Source organism: Tenebrio molitor, chromosome 7 (assembly GCF_963966145.1).
Source record: "Tenebrio molitor chromosome 7, icTenMoli1.1, whole genome shotgun sequence".
NCBI classification, from domain to species: Eukaryota; Metazoa; Arthropoda; class Insecta; order Coleoptera; family Tenebrionidae; genus Tenebrio; species Tenebrio molitor.
In genome coordinates this window covers 5,150,888-5,176,957 of record NC_091052.1, presented here as the reverse complement: position 1 = coordinate 5,176,957, position 26,070 = coordinate 5,150,888, and the positions used below count along the sequence as shown (strand labels likewise).

Below are 26,070 nucleotides of genomic sequence, written 5' to 3'. Positions count from 1 at the left end.
CTTTAATCAGAAAAGAAGCGAATGGTGCGGGAATTTTGACGGGGTCGCGATCATTCGTTTGATTTGGCGAGGGGACGTGGAGCAAGTGTAATGAACAACGGGGGAAGTCCCGAGAAGAGAAAACGAGCTAATTTACGCGAGATATGAGACCGTGTTGTCATATCAGCCATCGTCTCTAGGTGGTGTATATGAAAATTGAATTTAATGTCTCACTAGAATAGTGTTCAAGATTTCCTTTGGGAATCTGTCAATCAATGTTTCAAATCTGTGCTCGTCTGCCTTTATAAAACCGGAACATCCTCTAGTGGATTCTGAAAGAAAACGAAATAACTGTATCAGAAATACATTACTGATAGATTGAACAGAAATGTAGTGTGGAGTAGTTGTATTTTTCTGGAGGGAAGTTGTGCCCCCACCGAGATTAGTCCGTGGAGGGTGTAAATTGTTGAATTGTGCTTCTCCACTCGTTTTGCATCATTTCGTCTTAATTAACTGTCAAAACGAAACATTACCTGTAAACTGAGCTCACCATTCAGTGTCTTGTTTAGAGAATAAACTATTCCGATTCTTGGGGTTCGTGTTAGCTACCCGTAATTATAACCACTAACAAAGTTTCAGTTGTCGGAACGGTTGTGCTTTCTTCGTCGTTCTTTCAGTCCTATTTTTACGTTCACAGTCGTTAGATTTTAACGGTGGGGTCCAAGGAGGAGATAACTCCGCAAACTCAAAAAATTATACAAACTGATGTCGTAAAGATGAGCTCGTCCGATAGAGCTTTCCTGTTTTATAATTACACGAACAACCGTCGACTTCCTTTCTTGGTAATGGTGAGCTTTATTATCCGCTCGATGTAATAATAGAGCGCACACTTGCCGAGTCGTTTGAGTTTTACAATCAGGAGGAATCGCGGAAGGAATCGTTGCTTGTTTTCCACAGTTTGCAGTTGTCTTTGGAGGGCGCATTAAAAATTAATTGATTAGATGTGGAGTTGGAATAATTTGGCAACCGAAGACTCCACTTTCGGCCTACTTTACAGTACGAGTGTGGCCACGGAATGCTGCAAATGTAGACGCACAAAGTCCCCACGGTAATTGGGGCGAATTTTGGAGTGACATGACCCGAAATAATTCCCGAGATAACCAAGTTAAGTTTAAAAGTAGGTACAGTTGGAATGAGAATTAATGTCCATTTAGGGTAGTTACGTGTGTTTATATTTAAACAAGCTTCTTAGGCTCGAGTAACAACGATGCAAGGGACGAGTCGCTCATGATTAATTGCTCCAAAGGTGCTTTAAACACGATGCCTTTGTGGCATAACGCGATTTTGTTCGTACTTATTTGGTGTAAGAGTAGATAGTAGCGTTTTTTTTTTGGGAACAAAGCGAATCAAAACGTCATACAGAGTAGGCCCGCTCGATCGATACCTTTAAATTAGTTTAATGTTCCATGCAGGCCATTCTGAATGAGTAAGTAGCATGTTTTGAGTAGGGGTGTGTTCCATCAGCCCCGAATTATAAATTATTGTTTTAAGCTCGCAAACAATCCCAAAAAAAAACGTACTCATTAGGCGTCGCGTGCTCAAATTGGATTCACCCGTTTCGACTATTTCAATTTAATTAGCGCGTTCTGTTGTGGCAGCCGTCGTTACAAATTATCAGTTCTTGAAAATGAACTGTTGAACGTGTGCGCCAACTCTATTAAATCTCGCAGGCTCGTAAATTAAAATCGGACTGAATGATGGCGAGAACCTGGTCCCACTTTTGTTATTATGTAAGGACCACGCCTCGGGCACTCCGCGATATCAAGCCGATAAAATTTTATTGCAATAATAAGTTTAAATGTAAAATTATTTTCTCGATCGTGGAAAATATCGAGTGCAAGCCCGGGGCGGGTTTTGGGTTTTCTCCTTGTTTCGGCGATGTTTGGCGATAAATCCATTAAGTCGGAACAAAAGTTGTTGGTTTTGCTGAACTTCCATTTTGAAATTGGCCCAACTGACACAAACTTCGGAGGGATGCAATTATTTCTCGTTATGTTCCAGTTGTGTCATGTAACGTGCATTACCGAGCTAAAAATGAAACCGTCTAATTTTCAGCACGCAACTGCGCTTACCGTTTCTACTCGTTTACAATGTGATCGTGTGTTACTTAATTAAATTTCGCAATTATATAGTTCATTCATGGTTCGGATTGACCCGAAATATAGAGCTTCCACAGAAAAGCTCAACAACGTGACTTACACGAAATCTATCAAACCGGGGCAACACAGTGGTCGCTTTTACCATCATCGATTATTCGTAGCTGAAGGTTTGTACGACTGCTAATTTGATTTAGGTGGATTTTTACAAACAGATTACGCCAGTCAGTTGATAAATATTTAACCGACATACCGGACCAGAGTGGAATGCCGATCAGTTATCTTTCTCATTCATCAAATGCTACTCTAGATTTTTTTTGCCGAATTATTCCGTTTCTCTTTTGGTTCTTCTTTTACCTAAAGAATTCATGCCGCATCGGAATCTTGTTTTCACAAACCTTCAGTAATACCATCCTTCCGTCAGTTTTAGTAGATGGGCATTCAGTTTTACCACCGCTAATGCCACAGTTTATTTTACTAGAACAAGCAACACGACGCGGTTCCGTGTGCATGATTTAAAATTCTCGTCCTGCAAGTCGGTCGAGGTCATCTAGAGTGCACTGTAGTCGTTGCACTTTTTCTTTGTCGGATTAATTTTTGGTAGAGAAGGAAGATCGATGGTTCTAAAGTAGCGGCGTCACCTTCTGAAAGGGTATTAAGGCAAAGAAAATAACGTAACAAGTGGCAGTCGAATTTTTGCGCTGTTAAAAAAGCAATTTAGGGGTGCTTGTCGAATCGATTAAGCGCCAGCTTTTAATTGTGCGAATCAAATTCCGGCCCTTTCTCATGTTAATTGTAACTGTAATCGGCTCGAATCAGTTGAATAAAATCAAAAAAATTTTCACTCGGCGATTTCCATTAATTAAAGGGTCTCGGTAACCTGCGATAAGAAGGTTCGTTTTTCGTCTCCGAGGGGGAAACATTTTTCGTGGGGCGTAGACGAGAGGTGTTATGTCGCATCACATCGTATGGCATTTCATCAAGCGAATTCATTTCAATTCAAGTATATCGTGGGGATGATGTTGCTAGACTTGATTACAAACGGCTTGTCCCTCTTATTCTCTTCTGATTGCGGTGTTTCGCTCTTACTTGAAAGTGTCACCACCACGTGTCGCTCAAAAACTAATTAGCTTTCGACGCGAGGGGATTCTGCAAAAAGCTATTTCTATTTATGGAAGAATCTCCTCTGTCACCCTTCGTATTGCACTTGAAGTGAATTTATCATAATTATTAATTATTGCCCTTTTCGCCGGAACTGTTTTTTTGAGGCGATACGCCACGCTCGAAATCTATTATTTTACGAAGCAGGAATGAGCAGGGGATGTTTAATTTTGTTCATTATTAAAATTCCCACCGTCATAAATAACGTTTAGAAATGTCATGCAATTTCTTTATCACGCAACCACGTTTTGTCTACATCCAAAACGGAGTTCATTTCACTTCTTTTCGTAATGTGTTTTTCAAATCCTTCGATATTTCATCTGCGATTTTGTAATGTATTAAAGAGGCCGTGCTGTTTTAAGAAGGCGCCATTCTTCTGTCAACAGTTATTGATTGTGTGATGTTGACTTTGCTCTTTTCGCTTCCTGCCATACAACAGGAAGGAAGTGATGATTTGCCCGACCGTCTCTTTCGGAATGAAAACTTCACTGCTAGACCGTTCATAAATTTGTGCAAAAATCTCGTACCGGCGCGATCCATTCGCAAACAATTAAACGCAAATCTGACCCCTTCCTTGCAGATTTCTTAGTGGGATTGCAGGAAAAACGTAATTGAAAATGTTTTCTCCACCGCAGACGGTATTTCAAGCGTAATCCGTCAGATTTGCCAGGAATGCATTCGATCTAAGATAAAATAAATTTATAGGTATGTTCTGATGCAGACGAGGAACTGTTCTTTCGTAATGTGTTGGATAAAGAAGAACATGCCATAAATTTTTGTAAATGTTTGTCGGACCCTCCTCGGTTACGTCGGGGCCGCATGCATACACAGTTTTGGAATTCAATTCGCACCAACTGCGCGGACGTTAATTAATCTAAGCGACCGGGGCTGTTGAGGTTATATTTTATTTGTCGGTTTTTGTTGAATATTTTCCCCTAGGAACGGGGAGCTGGTATCGCTATGCTTTATTTAGGAGCATCCGACGATTTGTTTGTTTAACATTGACGTATGATGCTGGCAGCCTTCAATTTTGTGCCGATGGGCTCTTCTCACTCTCTTTTTTATTTTCTTCCATTTTATTGTTGTCAGTCATAAAGAGACATGATGGCGTTGTTTAATTGCGGTCCTGGCAATTTTCTCTGGACACGAACCAGCCTTCGAAACTTCGCTGCGTAATAAATTTTTTCGCAAGTCGGTATACTTTTACCGAGTGGTCTAGTTAATTGCATTAATAGAGCGGCAGTAATTGCCATCGATTACAAGACATCTAGAACACATCGTTTTTCCTGCTAATGAGGCTTGAAGTTTTTTTCACTCGCGCATAACCATATTTTGACGATGTGGATGCTAAACATCTCTTAGTTGATTCTTATGGTTGGGCGTAATACATCTCCTGGGAGAGGAACTTGGGTTCACTTGTGTCGCTATACAGAAAAATGGGCAACACCCACACACCTCGCTCTCCATACTTAGGTATATTTGCATAATTTTCCACTAAAATCGGTAAAACTGAAACTCGATCTTTAGTATCCGGACATTGCTGTCATAATATGTAGGTAGCTGTATTGTATATTAGCAAAACATAATAGCTAGGCTTTGGTAGTTAGGCTATTTACATTACAGCTATGTGCTTATTTTCTCTAGTTGCACAATACTCTCCAACTGAAAAGGTATTTACGATAACCGAACAGTAATTATCTATCCTTCGGGAAGTTAAACTGATACTTGATAATTTGTTGTTGGATTCAACAACGATTATAATATTCGTCGTAGTAACATTACTTGCAAGGCTGATACTGACGCAGGGAAGCTTAATTAATAATTCCACAATTATTATTAAAATGGAATTTTATTATACCTATTTTTAAAAACTGTGGCAGTGACGAAACTACCTGGAAAACCAATATAGAAATTACTATTTTTGATGAATAGGTGTTTATGCAACATTATTACCTCTGCAAAGTAAAATCATTACGAAAAAAGTAACATAGGTCGACAAAATGTGACTTCGTGAATAGGGTTTTAAAAAATGTTTGTTAGAATATTTTATAAAGGCTCTCATATAAACGTTTCTAACATCGTAGTTTGCTGTGATTTATGGTGTACGTGTGGATTTGCTGTCTCTTCTGGATTTGTAAATTTGACATTTGACGGTTGAGACTTGTCACTTTGAGATTCTGAGTCAGTTGTCTTGTGGAAGACATCACTTACTGTAATTAGTAATAAACATTTTTTGTTCGACACTGTCAGAATTTGAGAATTTTCTCCTGTGTGAACGGATTTTGATAAATGTCACAACTTGTCAAAACGAAACGTCAAACTAATTTTAAAGATTTAAGCGATTATGGAGCCTTTAAGGGGCTCGTCGAACAAAAAAACGTCGTATTCAAATCGTTCTTGTGTAACGAGCGTTTTACAGGTCTACAAGTGTCATAAAGAGCCCAATTTACACACGAACTCGTTGAATAATATACTATTTCTTGACACTTTAACATAAACACTTTCTCACTTCAGCAACAGTGAAAATGGTTTGTTCTCTGAAACAGGATACATTTATTGTAATGATTTAAAATATTCGATAATGACGAGTGGACAATTTCAGTGTTGGTCTGCAAGAATAAATACCTTCCAAAATATTCCAACCAGAAAACGTTTTTGGTGGTTCATATTAGAGATTTGTTCAGGATAAAAGTCTAAATAAAAGAAAATCACCTGGAAGAATTCCAGAATCTAAGGAAGCTGTCGAGGATTAAAAGAATGACGTTTTGCAATATTTGAACATTTTAAATACGAAGTGCTTAAATGACAGTGTGAAGACAGAGAAAGTAATTATACGTCACTGACGGAATATTGGTCAGACAATGTGCCAAAACATTTTTGAAAATAGGTGAAGAAAAATAAATGTCTAGGGCCTAGCAGCGAACACTTTTGCTCATTTGTTTTATGTGATGTTTTTTTTATTTTTCAATAAAATTTTAATCAATGAAACATTTTTTTATTTTATTTTAAACCCATCGCATTTAGGCAACCAACTGAGCACATCAATCTACGTTTAATATAGTACAGTCACGCTATGTACATACATATGTCGGCGAGATATTTCACAGGCAACTACGATGTAAGATTTTATAATTTAGATTTATAATAACCCTGTAGCTGCCCACAGAATGTCTAGGTATATTTTTTCCACCACGCAATGATCGAAAATAACCATATAAAAAAGCAAAAATACCTCAATACCTACAATATTTTTTTTTTAGAAAAAAATTCGTCCTTGACAACTACGAGTGAATGTTGTGTAATACCTTTTTGATACACGTTTTCTTTTTTCTTGAAAGGAGCGTTTTAACCCACGTTCATTTTTAGATTCCAACACTAATCTGTCGTCATATACAGAATGTCCCAAAAATGGCGTTCCAAGGTAATGATGTACGAATATATCTTTGTTTACATTGTATTACCGTTAACAATAATAATAAAAATAATTAATTTTTTGTTGGAAACATTTTTTCCATATTTTTTTCATGTACATTTAAACATCCTCGATAAGGAAGTTAGTAGTTTGTACGCCAATTTTGGGACACCTGTATGTACTGTTTGAAACTAGATCTTACTACATTACATGAGGAAAAGAATTGAAAACATGAACATAACTTCTTTCAAATTTAATCCTTGTTTGCCAGGATGTACGTTTAAGAAGGAGTGGAATAAATCCCGGAAGTTTTGTTGTTCTTCATCCTGTTGAATTGAAAATTTAACGTTAGTCGAAATTTACTGGTCTTGCACCATCCTAAGTAATTGTGTGTACAGTTTTGTCAGTAAACTTGTATTTGCACACCAAAGACATTTCCAGTTCTCCATGTTAATGTTTCAGGTTAAATAACCGTAAGGATTATGTCAAACACAAGTAAGTAGCACTTACGTCGGAGTACTTACCGTAACGTTTCAGATATTGCTCCGACCAGTCTAAGATAAAGCACAATTCACTATCGCAGGCGAGTCTAGCCTTTATATTTACAAGATACACAAACGCGCACCCCGTTTTAATGGTGAGGCGGCTTAAATTTTCTAGGCTCAGCCTTAAGAGTCAATTAAAGTAGGTGTGGAATGGCGTCGCTCGGTGATACAGTTACGCTGATTCGGAATCGGATACAGGTTCAAGAACTGTTGTAAAATGCTTATGGTATCAGTTGACAATATGTAAAGTGGAAGGCGTTTCGCTTTCACAGTGACATTTCGCCCATACATTGGCTATTATATTGTTATTGCCATTAGAAACTTCAAAGACAACAGTAATGAACTAATAAAGCATAATGCAGCCGCAACATTAAACGCCAAACTTCACGTAGCTGTGTCGAGAGCCGTTTCAAATTTTAATAGTCGCTTCCGGCGCTAATACATTTTCGTTGCAATATGAACCCGAAGTGGTGTGTAAATTCAAGGAGTATTGTCTTGGGTTTGTGTACGCGAGTATGTTAATGGTTTAATGTTCCTTCGGAAAATTTCTTTCGTCCTTCTGAATTAGCACTTCGTTCTTCACCAGCACACTTTTTAACGAGTTCAGGAAAAAAGAGAAGGAGTGAATTAAAAGATACATTTTTCATAAGTCCGCAGCTTTCTTTTTTTATTTTAATTCTGTGTGAACACTCTTTCCCTGATCGTTAATTTTACAGAGTTGTGCATGCATGAGAGGGAGAATTTGCGCTTTATAACTTGGCAGACATGTTCTACTGCAATAAATTTCCTCAATCCAAGTGTTGTAATTCTGCAATTGCCTTAACTGCAACAAATGTGCCGTACCTACTGGGTTGTCCTGTGCTGGTTTCCCGTGGGAAATGGATAACCGGTTTATTTCATAACGACCACGTTGTTTTTCCAAGCTTTCCGGGAAAAAGTGTTGCAAAATTGTCTTTGGTTGTCTGGATCAATACAAATTATCGGATTCGTTGTGATTTTATTAATTGACTGATGATTGGAGTGGGATTAGAGATTTTGGTATTCTCGATTCGTAAAAAAGTTGGGCCAACTTTGCAAGTCTCTTGAGCGGTCCGGATTATGTTTCCGGGCGAAGCTGTCCCACAGAATAATAGATACACATTACGTGCAGATTGTCCGTTTCCATTAAATCAATGGACGAGCCAAACGAAATATTCATCGAAGATATCGAACGCGCCAAGGATTCTCGTTGGGAACACACCTCTTCCAGTAAACAGACTTGATTGTATGCAAATTTAACACTTGGATGTGTATTGTAAAACATAAATAATGCAGGAGGGCCGTCTTGGAAATAATTTTGCGCCGGACTGACACTTTTAGATGTGCATCACGTGTGATACGGGGCCACTACAACCGCCTAATCTTTTATTTACGAGAAACGTTTGATCCGTGTACCGTAAAACAACCACAGGTTTCCGGAATATACGGTTTATTACTATGTCACCGGTGTTTCACGAAGACCTGAATTCTAATTTAATTATGATCACTTTACTTTGTATGGTGGAGGAGGTACAAAAGCCGCCATTAATTTAACAATGCCGCGAAAGTCACATTCTATTATTAATACGTAAGTAGGGGAAGTCGAGGGGGTTCATCTTCTCTTATTGGATAGTTAAGTAACGCCATGTCGTTATCGGAATTGCTGGAACTCCATAATTCCATTATGGTATATAGCCCAAGTTGTGCTAATCACCATTCGAAACATCGATCACAATTTGGGAACCGCGTTTACAACAAGTGTGAAGCCGCTCTTAACCGAGAAAGTTTCACCAGTAACTAATACCTCTTCGCCTTCCCCCCCAATCAACAATTTCATTCATTGTCAGTTAAAATCGCGTCTTCGGTGCAGCTTTTATTCATTTGCTTAATAAAAGATTTACAAATAGTGCCGCCCTGCTTGAACCAACTAAATTACCCCCATTAGTGCAGGTAATCTCGCTACATACGCGTATAATGTACGGAATATTAAATTTCTTGCATTGTGATGTAAACCCATCCGCAGTGTGTTTAACCGTATCAGTTTTTTTCGTCCCTAATGAATTCGCCACTAACTCTTTTCATACGGTATTTCTGGTGCATTTTGGTAAAAACTAGTATTCGTTCGGCGTGACGAGCTATTGATTTCTCGTCCGCTGGGTATACAGAAACATGTCCGTTAAAATGTACTAACGGAAGTGACAACCGGGATCAAATGTATCATCATTTTTATAAAATGAGAGACTGCTGGGATATAAAAGTAACAACATATATTACACTGTCGTGAACCGATGAACGAGGATGGATAAAGTGAAAGGACCATAATCCATCACAATTCATTACGTTCCGGTTAAAAACTAATTAAATTCTTCGTTTTTGTTTACATGAAATTTTTACTCATTTTTCGGGTGATGGAGGTCCATTTATCAAGTAAAAGATAAAAACAACTTTCAAAATTATGTACCACTAAGGAAACTTTCAGCTATACTCGTATAAAAGTTTAAACTAGTTTAGTAGATCCCGAGACGTTACTTTGTTTGCAGAAATACATAGTTTTTATTTAAAAATTCACCAATATACACGATTCATTTTTAACTAAGCGATCGATAGCATAAAGTGGTGTCAGTAGACATTATTATTAAACCTTCCTTCGATAGGTATTTTCCAGCTCTTGTAAAGAAAAAAATAAATTGTACAAGTTTACATTGTAAGGTGAGACTTAGTAAGAGTAAAAAAAAACAGACGTTGTGCGGAGGCGCTTGTGTTACCACCAGAGAGGACATTTGTTGCAAACGTCTTTGATTTACTTATACAGTGTGTCCAAAAAGTCTGGAAACACCCAAATGAAAACGTAACGCGTAAGTTTTGAAAAAAATTTAAAGACAGGCAATTAATGTTTTAAAAAGCTTTCTGCTGATAGTATCTGTTCGGTCTTTTCGATGACCTTGAAAAAGTTATGTTATAAAAAAAAAATTGGTTTTGCAGGAAATTTCTTATGTAAATTGAAATTTTTTTAAACAATTAAAAGATCTATCAAAAACGGTAGTAAAAATGCGATGTTGCTGTTTTAAAAAACCTCTGATGACATTATAACTCTTTCAAGTTCATCAAAAATAGTAAACAGATACCATCAACAGAAAGCTTTTTGAAAACGCTAGTTCACCTGTTTTTGAGTTTTTCTCGAAAATCATTCGTTTCTATTTTATTGGGGTGTTTCCAGACTTTTTGAACGCACTGTATGCCACGCAGTGCAGACGCAAACTTGAAGACTATAGAAGTTAGGTCAAATTTGAGAAAACACATAAACTGTTTCCCCAAAAAACAGTAATTTGTCATTTTTTTTTAGTTAAATTTATTGACGGCTCACGAAAATCATTTACCTTCAAAAAATAAAATTCAAAATATCTATTAAGGACATTTTCTCCTTTCATTTTTTTCTTAGTGTTGGGTAAGAAATCAAGAGTATTCAAGGCGAGGGGGTAAGAAATCAAGAGTATTCAAGGCGAGGGTAACTCTTGCAAATCCTACCATTGTATGATGGAGAAGAAACTCAGCAAGTGGGAACATCTTACACAACGCTGTGGCATTAATATTATATTATTCAATGAACGGATGATGATGCCTATTACTCGTGAGGATGATTTTGTATCACGAGCCGCAGGCGAGTGGCGTAATTCATCCGAGCGAGTAATAGTCATTATCCGCGAATAGAATACTATACGTTTTGTACGACTATGAAGAGCAATTGATAAATAAGTTTCATTATTTTATTAGACACTCTGACACTGACGTTTTAAAATTATTACTTCGTACACTACTCTGCTACTCTAAAATACAGGATTATTACAAATGTTTATTACATCGTAGTTGGCTGTGATTTACGGCATAACGGTATACGTATGGATTTCCCGCTTGTTCTGGATTTGTAATTTGACATTTGAGAGCTCACACTGGTCGCTTTACAGTTTTCGTTATTTATCGTTTTCAAAGTGCTAATTAAGGTATTCTGAGTTCGTTAGGACAGTAAAAGCGGTTTTTCAAGACTCATTCATTCGTTCATTCAATAAAGCATTAATTAATTTAATGTTTTTTTTTCCTTTATGACACTTGTGCAAAAAGCGTCGTTTTTCATGTTTGTGTCCGTTCATTAATTAAAATACGTTCATTCAAGAAAACATTAATTAATTCGACTATTTTTTCGTCTACGAAACTCGTGCAGAAAAACGTTGTTGCCTCGTCCTCATTTTATTATTACTTCATCTTCTGCAAAATTCCATGGTTCAGGAAAATTCAACGATTAGAATTTATAAATATCCAAAAATTGCTACAGCTATGTGTCTATCTGAATATAATGATTCCGACAAAACGCAGTTGCCTTTTTACATTTTGCTCTTAATGCACAAAATTTTAAAAAAGAACTGTGTACTGCTGATTTCAGGAATAAAGTCAATTCTTTTATGTACGTTTTTAATTTGGCGACTTTTTCTTCACTTCATCTTAAATAAATAGAAGTTGTGTCTTGAATTCTGCAATGCGTCTCCAGTCGAAGACTGAAGTTTCCGCCGAGGAGTTTCAGTTTTTGTAATCAACAGAATGGTTCTATTGTGTCTAACAGTTGCAATTGTCATTGTTTCAGATTTCGATTTGAACTCGTGGATAAGATATTACGAGCCAGCCCATTACGACCCCAGTTCTTTGGTCGTCCAACACAACCGTATCCGGAGAAGTGTCGGTCAGCAACGACCACACCACGTTCAATTGGACATTAAAGGACAGGACCGGTGAGTCCTTAAGCCCTAGGAAAACCAATAATGAACATGTGTCACCAGAGACGTGTCACCTAATATAGCGTCAAGCGGCATTTAACGATTTTAATATTCGACGTTGTTCTGATGTTGTTCGATTTGTTCTCGAAGTTAACCGCAACGGTTTCATATTTTGCCGCAAAGTGAAAGTTTATTACTTTTGCATTGAACCACGACCGAATCGATTGTGCCACAAAGAAGTTGGGATGGTTTTGAATAATGTAAAAAAATGAGACGTTTAAAATTCCGTTTGTTTTCCTACGTGTTGGTTTATTTTGAGCGAGGGGGTTTTCTATTGAAAACTTAATAAATTGCTCTTTTCACGATTGTTTCCATTTGTTTACCATTTACGTCGTAATTATAATTAATGACACGCCTAACGAGACCCATTTTGTTATGAATTTCTGAACAGAAGTTGAGTCGAGGGTGAAAAAACTGGAGACCGTAACAAAGATGAAGATGTTCCTGTTGGATATTTATATTCAGGCTTCATTAAAATAGGTTCTAGAATAAACTTCTTGTGACAGGTTAAAAAATGTTCTTACTTTCATTGGTCTAACCTATATCTCTGACGACGGCGACTTAAATCAATTCGGAACTTCTGGGGATAATTATGAACTTTTTTCGCTCAACTTAATTTGCTCCGACGAACTAAAGTCTTGATTCGATTAAGGAAAGCAGCGGTATTATGTCATTAACAATCGTGAAACGGCGGCTGTAATTTGTTGTTGATAATAATCAAACAAAGGACTTGCAATAAGACAAACCGTGCAAATAAATTTCTATGAAATTTAAATTAACTGGCTTCGTTTTAATTTAAATTCAATTTTAACAACGCGAACTTTGTCTTGGTGTTTGTTCGTTATTAAACGTTTTTGTTAGATTCCAAATTGAAATAAAATGTTTGTTAAACGAGCTTTATTAAATACCTACCGCCACTCGAACAACTAATTCGCTCTGCATAGAATTTAATTTTAGTTGATGGCAGAACTACTTTTGTTTTTGACAACCACGTTCTGTGGTTGTTTTACTCGAGCAAATGTGGTCCTCACGATTCTAGGACAAAACGCTACTGTTCAATATTGAAGATGTGATTTATCCATTCGGATACCGCCGAAAAATGTATCGTATTTGATGTGATAGTTTCCAGCAGGTCCGTCATCGCTCAACAGAATTCACCAGGTTTAAACTGCCAATAATTAATACAGAAACTATGTTTCATAATTCGTTATAACACTGTTTGACAGCCCTCTCAATAATTTGCCCTCTAAGTGATTGATTATGTGAGTGATGAATGCGATATTTTAACATTTACAAAGATGAAAATGTTCCACAACAAACTCATCCCTGAATATTTATCGGTAGTGACACCGACATTAGTTAAAGCAAAATTTAAATACGTGAGTCAATTCACGTTAAAATCCAGTATTTTACTGTGGTGCGCTGTAAATTATTCGGAGCGAGCTGAAACGTTGAATAAAATTGTAGTACCAACATGAAACATTTCAATAAATGTTTTTATATGTGAACGTACAGGGTTATTATAAATATTTTTTATATCGTGGTTGGCTGTGAAATTGGCCACGTAACTATACTACATTAAACGTAAATTGATGTAATTACTTGGTTGCCTAAAAACAAGGGGTTTTAAGATAATGTAATTTAATGTAGAAAATAATGGAACAAATAAGTAAAATCAAATCACCTCACAAATTTCGTATGTCTAATTGATTAAAATTAAAAAATGATAAAAACCCAAAACAAATTTTTTGTTTTAAAGAAAAATTATTTACAGCGAGGCGTCAGACACTTGGTTATTCTCCTTTTACTTATTTTCAAAAATGTTTTGCCACCATTACTATACAAGGTAACTTTCCGAGATCTACGCCGAATGGATGCAACTCAATATTCAGTAGTCACAAAATGCTAGATACCAAAAAATACAATTTAATTATCATTAATTATCGTTAATGAAAGTTATAGTTATAAATGAAAGAAGTATTACTGGTTGTATTTAAAGTTCGTCAGGGTCGGAAAATTACGCAAAACACCTTGTATTTTGCCATATTGCGGCAGGAAACACAGTATGTATCCAAATATTTTAAAATGTTTGTGGGTTTTGCTTTAGTCATTTCTTAATTCTGAACAGCTTCTCTAGATTCTGAAAGCCTTCCAGTGGTTTTTTTTCTTTATGTACACTTCCAGTCTGAAAATAATCTGTTGATTACATCTCTAATATCTGCCACCAAAGACGTTTCCCGGTTTATTATTGGAATATTTTACAAGATGTTCATTCTTGCAGGCCAACACTGAATAAGCCCGCTCGTCATTGTTGAATATTTCATTTCAATAATCAGAAATCACTTACAATAAATGTAATCCTATTTCAAGGAATAAACCATTTTTATATTGTTACTACACAAAGAAAGCATTTATGTTTAACTGAAGGTACACAAAATGTTTGTTACTCACTACAGTAACTAATGTTCTGGAGGAAATTAATAGTCTTGAATAAACACTTTTGCTGTCCTAACTAACTCAAGAAACTTTAATGTTAATTAATATTAACAATTAGTAGTGACAACTGCAAAGTATGAGGTATGAGCTGTCAAATTTCAAATTTATAATCCAGAAGAGACGGCAAATCTATGCCGTAAATCACAGCCAACTAGGATGTAATCAATCACAATAAATCATTTATAAGTGTCTTGTAATAAACAAACTAGAATTTTTGTGCTCTTAAATCCAAAGTGTGTTTAGGTTTTCCTTTTATGTAATAGATTTTCTTTTTCTGCAGGAATTAACTTGAATCTTTGTTTTTTTTTCTCTCTTTAGAACAAATAGAAAATAGGGCAATCTAGACTTTACTTACTTTGTCTGTTTTTTTGTTTTTCTACTGCTGAATAAAGGCGTTATTATTATCATGAATAAACGTTTATTTTAACCCTGTATATATCCTATGTACGACATGTCAAATATGGGTAACAATCAATAGACAGTAGTGTCAAATTGCATAAAATTAGAGGTAACTTAGGGAGGGTTAATCGAATCTGATGAAAGGGATTGGATTATATGAGTTGCGGTGTTTGGTGACCTTATCAGTACAACAAGCTTAGGAAAATGAATATATTTTCCGTTATCTGCCTGTAGAATGCTTTGCTTTAGATTCTTTGTACAATGTTTGAAAAAAAAGTCAGATTTCGAGTTTCTACCTTCAGAAGGTGAGAAATTCATTGTAGTGTTTATAATATTCCAGGAACCGTAATAGTTATTTATGTGACGAGCTTAGTAAATTAATCTTTACGGGCGCGCTGGCACTTGTTGGACGAGTGACGTAAGGAACGAGTCTCCATAAGCCAGTAAGCCCAGTAAAGATTAATTGCTAAGCGAGTTGCATACAAACTTTTATTTCCACCTTCAGCCTTTAAATTTCGTTTTTTAATTGTTATTTATGTTTATAAAAATTTTGTAATGAAAGGCGGTGGGGCAATTATACCTACGTCGTCATGGTATTGAGATAAACAACAAAAATACTGTCAGAAGTTTTGTGAAATTTGTTGCAAAAAGGAAGAAAAGAAAAAATGGCTTTAATGCCCGATGAAGACTTTCAAGGCGATTTTGTTGAAATGCAAGAAAATAACCACGGAATTACCAACGCTGCAAGTGCGGTTCTCTACTGATTCGATCCCAGGAGCGATATGAAAATGACTTTCGAAACTGATCAAAATGCATTATTAACGTATGTAATTGCAACAATTGATAGTTAGATTTGTTTGTGTTTGTAATAAACTTAAAAAAAATCATTTAATTAGTTTTGATTATTTATTTTTTGATGAGCCTTGTAAAGTCTTTACAGGTCTGTTCTACGTGCCTGTTAAATATTACAGGGCTCTGCCTGTAATTACCCATTTACTTAGTTACCACAAATACCTATAAAGTGTCATTTACTTAGAAGGTGGAAATAAAACTACTTTTACAGTTATTAGAAACTGATAAATTGAGCTTTCCCTGCAGAACTAAGGATTGTTTGACGTGGAGGTCATGATCACCCACTTGCATTTTCCATTACACTAAATGCGAACTAAAAATGAGACAATTTGTTGAGTTGTTGATACGATTTAATTTGATTACTGTGTCTTTTATCATTTTCCTCGGATCTTTCGAATTATTTTCACACTCAAGAGATCGGTAATACTCGACTTGACAGTCTTCAGCAGTAGATTTATTTATATCGCAATATACTGAAGAGCTTCGTCAAACTGTGGATTGAAGTCGGTACTTTAGTCTACATTTTAATGATGACGTTCACAGTCTGGAAGCGTCGAAGTTTTGGAAATGTATAATGTTTCGATAGGAACGTCGAGTGCTGGTTATTGGATTTTATAGAAAAATTCAATTTGTCGGCGACTTTCCGCATCGGTCATCTACGAAACAAAAACGTTGATCATCGTCCAAATATTTGAACGATCAATTATTTTTAACGAATTTGAGGACAGGAGCCGAAAGCTTGACATTAAACCGGCGCATCCACCAATTTAACGATAACTTCCTTATTACAATAACGAACGAGAGTAACTGAACGCTTGATGAAAACTCGTTCGATCAAGTTTGTCTTCGCAATTTGTGACAAGCGTGACCTTCTGATCCGTAACGAAACATGGAGGCTTGGTGGCCGATATGTTTTACCGAATTAAAGATCTAAAGGGAAAACTGACGATTTCATTAGAGGGGGCGAGAAAGTCCGCGAAATAATGAATCGTTGCGTTAGCGTAGAAATAAATGGCCACCATACACGGAAAGTTATAGCTTCGTTTTAATTTTTATTTGTTGTTTTAATAGTGTTGGGTGCGGCGTGTCGGTCTGTTGGCGTGTTTCACCACCGTTATCTGTGAAACACTAGTTTTCAGCCGATGTCCGGTCCGCAACACTAAATAAAAATATTCATGAATCTGGAACTCTCACGACCACTGTCCGCTTGATTTAGTGTCACTTGAGTCGCACCACTTGACCAAAGTCAAAGAGCGACTTTTATAAATTTCCGCTTTTGTGACTCCTCCACAGTTGTTGTCTGGTGATTATTTGCTCGTTTCGGGTCACAAACTGGCTGTAAATTGGCTTCCGAGGCCTACGCCATCAGCTGCAAGACCCAGGATATGTAAATAGCGACGAGACGACTGGGAGATATTAGATTTTGAACTCTTTCCTCTGATTAAATTGGTTTTTTTCGGGGCTTTGCCAAGATGGCTCGGCTTTCAACCGGGGATTAAGTTTGAATGGCAGTGCACGAAATTTTCCAAAGTAGCGTTATTCACGGTGTCGAAATCCGGTGTAGTGCAGCGTCATGGTACATGAGTCAGTGGTTCAACCTTCACATGACCGCTTGTACCGGTGACTGACTCCCGAGGGCCTTCACACTTGGTGTAAAATAATGCGTGTGTTGAAACGCTTAGTTCCATCATTTCGACTCGTCTCATCGCAATTTCCTATCGTTCCAGCTGGTCTGGTGGATCCGGAAAAATCGTCGACAGAGCTGGAACCGTCCCATCCATCCAGCAATTCGTTATCTGGATTCGCTAATTGAATTATAGGCCTGGATCGGACGCGATTTTTCATTCGGCACAAAAATTGTCATCGTTAATTGCGCTAATTGATGACGTGGAGCTTTTACCGCCACCCACCACGCTCCGGTGAACTAGTTCGTGATAATTTAATTAGGCATAACATGCTAATCCAACAGTGTGTGGACTCGGACAAAGAAGTGCCCACTACATGTGTTTATGGATCCACAAAATTTCGTGGAAATTCCACCTACCGTCTTTGTTGACACATTTCCACAATATCATATTCATGGAATAAACACGTGGGCCCACGAACAACACGTAAGCGGGAAACAAAATAAAGTTGGTGACCCCGAAAGCGCGGAAAATGCGAAATCGTATAGAAGATATCATCGGTAATTAAAAAATCATTTTGGCTCGGGCGTCGCGTTGAGCAACAAAGAAGTGAAATCAAATTGTTTCGGTTTGACCTCAGTTTCGACGGTTTTTAAGTGAAAATCGGTTTGCTGTCATTTCCGGAGCAAGTGAAAACTTGCCTATTAAAATATGCTTTCGCCAAAAAATTGCGAAAGTGGTTTCTTCCTACGGGCAGGAATGATTATTCTTGCAAAAACCGAGAGTACAAGAAAATTAATGTGCAAACGTAATTATTTTTCTTTTCGTATCAAGCCGCGAGTTCTAGCCAAGGTTTTGCTCAGCAGAGCATTAAAGCAAAATATTATATCTCGTATGATAAAGTTTTAGTTCACGCAACACCTCTTTTGTTGTCTTTTTTCTCGCCTTGAAGGACATTTTAACGCGGTTTTTTCTATTTAATTATTCACCTTCCGTTCCGTTCTTAAGAGATTTCTTTTAAACCATCAAACACGATTACGTTTACTTCTGGTGCGACGAATTTCATTATTACTTCGTTCATGTATTCATAAAATCTCATTTCCTTCTTAATTAATTTCACTTCTTGAAAAGTTGAAGATGATAAGTAAAGTTGACACAATGTCATTGTCTACTTCGCTAAACTACTCAACGCAGACGAGAATATTCCACAAATGAGAAATGATACAATCACTGTGAATTATTTCTGACTTCGAATCAACGTTTGTGTTAAGTTGGAGGTAATCTGTACCGAAGTTGCAATTGTTCACCTCGCTTAATGCTTATTGATGGAATGGATCCCATTTCTGCCAAGAATTAAAGACGAAACAAATCAAATTAGAACTCACGCACTGGAGTCATATAATTTAAGTTCAAGGGGGGATGTTCTCGAATTAATTATAAATTTCGTGATTTTGTTGAGCTTTGATACGAGCTTGCGCCTGTAATTAGCGAAGGAGCGGAATGTTTGTCGTTAGTTCGAAATACACAACGGCGACGGGGAGAAACAGTTTCAGTTAATTTATAAACCATGTTTGCAAGAACCGTGATACGGTGTGCTAAATTTTTCGGATTTTTTAACCAATAGAACAGTAGCAACCGGGGAATGTAGAAAAACGTAATTAAATTTTCAACCCTCGCATGCCGAAGTGAGGGCTGCCAAATCAGATTTAAACGTAGACAGCTGTACCTCTTCTCGTCCAGATAATCTAACGATTTGTTTCGGTGTGGAAGCACTCCGTTGCGTTTTTATCTGATTTACTTTTCTGCAGAATTTATAGGGGTGGGCCATAACCGGTTTCTTAACATCCACGAAGAGCATTTCGATCAAGCAGACTTACATTTTTCGACGAGCATCACCTCGATCTCGACAAATGAAATTTTACGTTGTTGCAGGATTAAGTACTTTATCAGTGGAAAATTTTCAATTTTATGGCATCGGCATCGACCGTATAAATAACTTTTTTGGTAGGTCACGCTGCCACGGTTGCCAGATAAATCTCCCATAAACTTTACACTCTTTGCTTTATACTTAATACGTGTTTGCCATCGCCATTTTTCAAATTAAGCTCCCGGTTAACATTCGTTTAACTTTGTTAATTTGGCTTTTAAGCAATTTACATCACTTCCGTGACCTTCGGCAGAAAATATGGTCGCAAAGAAATCTTTGTCTCCTGCAGTGCCCGAGTTAGGCAACCATTTATACAGGCCTGTAATAATATCTAATAAGTACCTCCTCCAATGGCGCCTTTTATTACGTCGTCGAAGTATTTCATTTTGGTTTAGCGCATATTTGTGTCGTAATTTTGCGACAATAACTTATTTGAAGCACGCCAGAGTTATTTTGATATTGGATTATTGTGTCGCTAAGGTTATTGAAAAGTCATTAATGTGTGGGAAGTAGTCGATCGATGTTGAATCTCCTAGGCGTCGTGTGTTGAGATTGCCACGCTCTATTTACTACATGGAATATTTCAGCGCATAGATGCTCCATTACGATGCACTCTCCTCGTCCAAGAATTCGACGTTTTTCCGGCATCGTCACCAAGATCTCGAAACAGTCGAAACAAACATGGGTGTAGATTTCGCAGTGTGTCGCAGTCTTGCGTGCTAAAAGAAGTATAAGTGCATGCACACATCCCATTCTCCTAAAGCCCCCTCCTGCATCGACGCGGAGGGTAACAAGTTGATAAAAAACATGTTTTATTAGGCTAGGCCTCTTAATAGCTCCTCCGAAAGTTACAAAGTTTTCAAGACTAATTGTTGCTGCCGGCAGAAGTTGCGCCCTTCAATCTTGGTACACTTCATCTTGAAACTGTAAATTTAATCTCTAACAAATTTAAGCCCCTAACGCGACGATTTACTGGCTGTTAGCCGGCCGAAAAATATTTTAGGACACATCTTATTCTTCCGATTCAATTTAGCTCGTCGTAAATCACACCTTTCGTTCGCCATCTACCACAAAAATGCGGCTACATCTCGCGTATTCAAATTCAAATCCTTAAAATAAATCCGTTCAAAACTTTAAAAGCTTATGAAAGTTTAAAGTGAGACAAGTATTTCTCCAAGAATGAAAAATTCCCGAACAAATGTTCTTTGGAGAACTTAAAGTCTGTCGGGAAATATGCTAGCGCTGTGATGTTTGAATATCGCATCGCGTTATGCGAATGTATGAATAATGTCGGCATTATGTCAGACTCGATGTTCGATTGTGGAGAAATCGAATAAAACTTTTATTAATTTGGATTCGGCCTGGTATTAATGCGAGGGATGTGTGTTGTTTACAGGAAGTTTCCATTAACGTCATAAAATTTGCACGAGCAGGATATGATATTTCAATGGAACGGCCTTATTCACCTGGCTCCCCCTGAAACGTTGATGGCGACACATTAATGCCCAAACCCAATCTTAAAATAACATTTTTGAAGTGAAAACTTCTTTAGGCGCGCCACATACATTTTATTCCCGGGCAGTGAATTAGTTCCATGCGACACGGTAAAATCGTTCGCAGCACAAGCTAAAATCGTTCGCAGCACGACACGGCAAGCTAAAATCAAGGGAGTCGAGTTTTTTAGCGGAGCGAGCGAAAAACAATCAACTGTGCGTCACTTGTCAATTTTAAATTTTCATTGTACGTTGTGTTGTGACCTGACTGACCTCAGTGCAGAGCTGCAGGAGTAACTGTATATATATACAGGATATTTCACGAGTGATAATGAGCCTGACGTAATTTAAAATGCAACCCATACTATATTTCCGAAAAAAACTGGCTACTGAAATTAAAATGGCCGGCTTTTTTTGAAAATGTATTGTGGGTTGAATTTATTATTCCATCAGGCTCATTATCACTCGTGAAATAGCCTGTATAGTTTTATATAATATAAACGATAAAGACACGACAAATATTGTAAGTTTACAGATGAATGTAGGATTTAATACGTAATTCTCAATTATATGGCTTCAACAATTCATCTATTGGAAAAATTTGTGTAGCGAAATGTGAAGAGGAAAATGGACAAATTATCATAATACAGAGTATTGGTATTGCTATGAAAACTTGTGTTGTGTTCAATAACATCCTTAAAAAAATAAAACTTAAACATCCAAACCTAACCTCACAAATTGGATTTAAATAATATTAATTATTTATGCCTTGCTCCTTATTCCTCCAAGTATTATCATCCATAATTATATATTTTTTATAGAATAGGTACCTACATATTACTTAAAATCAGTAACGAGCATCATAGAAGTTTTCACTTCTGTCGTTCGGTCTTAAGCACACACTCTTTTTTTTTAATTTTGTCTTTCAAACCAAAAATGGAAATGTAATGGACTGATGAACGGTTTTTTGTTGGCTGTAGCAATAACCAACCTTTCCAAATTGTCTAAAGTTCATCAGATACATATGTGGATTGTTTTTGCCGTAATTATTCGTCTAGACCTGCAATCAAACCAGTCAGATATCGGAGCGTAATCTGTTTTTCGTAATCTGACATTTCAAATTTGCTTTGTCGGATTCCAATAGAGTTCGTGGCGTCGAGATACAATAAAAAACTTGGGTTTTGTTCCACTTTTTCCTTGAAGAGCAAGCTGTAGGAAATCGTCATTTTAGTTTATTACAAAATTTATATTTGTCCTTTCAGATCCGTGTTTCATCCAGAAGATGAATTTGTTTGATGTTCGGATGCACAGAGAAAAGATTGTTGCGACTTTTATAAATTTTTCATTCATTTGGAATCTTGACGGAAGCGTAGAATTCACCCGACGAGTGAAAATGACTAATACAATAAAGAACCCCAAACAAGGAAAAAAAAGTGGCGGGTATTGATTTAATTGATTGGGTCTCCTTTGGAGCTTTAATTCGCAGTTCATTTAATCTTTACGATTGAGATTGAGAGATATCCGTTATTTTTAAAAGAATAAATCTCGGCGGGAAGAGTCCGCACCGACAGCTAATAGAATCTTGCAAAGAAGGGAAACGTTGACTTGGCAAACAATTTGGAACTGCGACTCAGGTTTCTTTTGAGGACGCTGGTGATTAAAATCGAGAGTGGCCGTTGTGGAGACGAGCCTCAACAAGAATTCTAATCTATGTTGGGAATTTTATTTGACTCGTAATCCCATGCTGATGGGCTAAATTGGTGGGATAGGAGCGAACCGTGAGAAGTGGCGCATTGTTCGTGGTGGCATCAAATAGTTGAGCGCTAACAACACGGACAAATTATTATTAACCTGCTTGATATCCAGGTAGATAGAGCTAATATGAAATAATAAACGGTCTCCATCATGCCCGTATTATCCGCATTATATGCGTTAGCTCGAGGGCGAAGATAACCGGAGGATCTCCTAGACATGGAATATAACGACAAAGAGAAACTGGGACGACATGACGGCCTACGTCCAATGGGCTCTGTTATTCCTGGCGCGCCTCAGCTTTACGTCAAACGTTGTTGCTTTCGTTCTCTTCGACATATTGAGCTTTTTCTGTAACACGTCTCTGTAGATATATCATCTACTCTAATCCTGGATATAAATCGGAGGACGGCGAATGCTAATACCTGCGTGTTTACATACTCCTGTCGATTCGAGAGCTTCGGATGTCTTAATTTACCTCGGCGTAAAAAGGAAGCCGGATCTTCGCTCTTTCTCGCGATATTTCATTCTACTGCAGTGCCATAATAAGGCGGTGGCAACATCCACGTTATTGACTTCGTAACGTTTGTATACAAAACGGTTTGCCACTCTATCGACTTGTAAATATTTCGTTTTTCTGTTACTTCGCTTGATGAAATTGCTTCGGGATTCGAATCTAGTGCTAATCTTTGATTGGAAGTGGGCTTTTTGCCGTTCGCTATTTTCCCGTTTTCCTAAAGGTCCATAACGTTCGCATTTTTTCCGGGATACGTCATCCTTTTTGAAACCGATAGCGGGAATTTTGCCGGCGCTTGTTGTGCTCTTCTTCACCGTGAAATTATTAGCCAGCCAGTTTAATATTCCGGATACGCTTTTCCGTGGCCGTTTCGGTATCGACGATGGCTAATTTGTTTTTGAAAAATATAAGTGTGTTGTAAAAATTGGACTTTTGCAGGCGTGCATCGTGAATACAGAATGACTCGGAGCAGTGGCGGGTAATTTAGCCGCCGCAAATGCCCGTCTACTCGGCCAATTTATATAACGGCCAGCTCGGCTCGTAATTATTTAGCAGACTGTAGCAATCAATTTCGCATTTTATGATGTTACTACCCCTTCCTGAATCTCAAAGCCTTTCAGTTTTATGTTATTCCTGGGAAGCTCTATTTTATTCTCCCCTGTCCAATGAAAAGTTCGTTTTTTCGCGAGCAGGTGCGAGCATACCTACATAAAACACCACGAAGTAGGTACGTTATGGAATATTATGTAATATAAGATTTTAAGGCTCGAATTTTCATTATCTCCTGTCTAGGAACGTAAATGTATAGGCAACCAGCATTACGCGGATTAACGTGGAATCTCGTGATAAGCTGCCGTCAAATTAAGAACCTTCACTTTTTTAAATTAATAACTCTAAACTTTAATGATCCGTGTACAAGTTCCTCAATCAAGTTATTATTCGCGAATTTTGTAGCTTTCGTCGTCGCTAGAATGTTTTATTCATTCGTCCGTCCCTTATAATTTACGCCCAAACATTAAAATATGCAAATATTTCTAAAAATATGCAAAGTAAGCAGCATGAACAAATTTTAATACATGAATACGGCAGAGAAAGTAATCGGTATAAAGAATGGAGTCGCTATTTAGGCGCGTAAAAAGGCGTCGGATAGGATTGTCAGCAGTTCCACATGCGAATTCCCGTTTATGACGTCACGCCACATGACAATGGCTTTCAAGGGGTTTCAGAAATAAGAAGCCAAACAATGTCGCATATACAGGTTAGCGTCGCTGTGCGGTCTTTCCGGGGTCAACTAGGATACCTTATCAGTAAATTGCTTTGGGCAATTTGATCCGAAAACCGACGACGTAACTTCCCGTAAACGTGTTTGTTTTCAACGACGCTTCTTTCATTCGCATTCATATCGGAGACCGTTGACAGAACAAGGTTGATGTCTTCATTCGGGTTAATTCTTCTTGGTGGCGGCGTCGTCGTCTCCAGTTGTGTCGTTCTACTCGACCGAAAAAATGTCGCTGTTGTTAAAATAAAATTTCAGGGGCAGACGTAACTGGAGAGTTCTCATCGTGACGGGATAATGCCACTAAAAACTGGAGGCCATCCTCTCGCCGAGGATAATTCCACTAAAAACTTGAGGCCATTACATTTCTGTTTTCTACTCGCACGAAAAAGGTTTTTAGCTTAATTTTTGCCCGCTTCAATTATTTTAACGGCACGTCCTCTAGCATTTTAATAACCGAGGGTCGACTGCTTCCGGAATTAATTACGGGATATGAACAATTTCTTCTTTATTGTGTGTTATGCGGATCCGGTTGCAGCGCGTTCCGGGCTCGGACCACTTAGCGTCGTGATTTATTTACCTCCAAGTTCGGGAAAGTGACTAACTTTTATTTTGTGCCGCGCTTGGAGGCCTCCACGCTTTTGTCGTCACTTTTCGACATTAAGGCTTGAAGCTGTAAAGCCATAAATACGGTTAAGTTGACGCATATTTTCGAAAGAAACTCACAAACTCATGAATACCTAATATATTCCGGCAACACAGATGAACATTGCACCAAGCTGTAAAGGACTCACACGACAATTTAAAATAGTTTACTTTGGAAAAATCCTCAAGACAACAAGTAAATATTTGTCATCTGCACAAAATTGTCTCGTGTCAGTTTTTGCTTTAGCGTTTAGCCAACGTAAGTCCCACGTCGCTTGCATTTCCAGATTTATTTTTAAAAATCCCATCTCTATTAAGGTTTTATTTTTCTTTTCAGGTTGTTCAAGATAAGACTGACTCCGGATAAGGACGTGTTCGCTGAAGACGTAACGTTTGAATCCACGAGGGGGCCCATTCGTTTCGATCCGAGATTCGTTTACACTGGGACTTTAGAAGGTAAAAATGTAAAATTAAACATTTTTGGCGACAAAGTGCCGCGCACTCTCATTTTCGCAAACTTGCCAAGTAACCAACTTCATAATGTAATGTTGCGCTAGAGGACTCTCGGTCAAACTCCTCGATCGTAGTTTTTCGATGGTCAATACAGTAATTACAAAGTTTCGGAAGCACTTAGGTCGAGACCATATAATTGTTTTGTTGTTGTTGCTCGTGGCTGTTGCGACCAATTGTCGACAACTTAATTGTATTCGTTATGACCGGTCTCTTGGAAGTTTCAGGGAGAATTTAATCGAGAGACCCATTTAGATTTACGACAACTTATTTTGTTGTCTCCCGATTTGTGGTAAATATTTTTTGGCCTTGGTTGATGAATATTGAAACGTTCTTTGTAGTTGGCGCTAAAGAGATGATAAACATGATATTTACATTTACGTCTGGTGCTTTTTCGCCATATGTTTTGGATCGTTAAACGCAAGGGAACGTTCACCGTAAGCGATTACATCGAAAGACGTTCCGAGGTATTTTCGTGTCGGAG

General features: G+C 37.6%; 1 protein-coding gene across 1 annotated transcript in view; it reads left to right on the top strand.

The window, feature by feature from the left end:
* Nucleotides 1-26,070, top strand: part of Kul (Kuzbanian-like) — an 85,079-nt gene that overhangs the window by 8,732 nt on the left and 50,277 nt on the right. Inside the window, exons 2-3 of the mRNA XM_069054304.1 lie at nucleotides 11,905-12,049; nucleotides 25,414-25,532. Coding sequence (XP_068910405.1) covers nucleotides 11,905-12,049; nucleotides 25,414-25,532 — 264 coding nt within the window. The remainder of the gene's footprint in view (nucleotides 1-11,904; nucleotides 12,050-25,413; nucleotides 25,533-26,070) is intronic.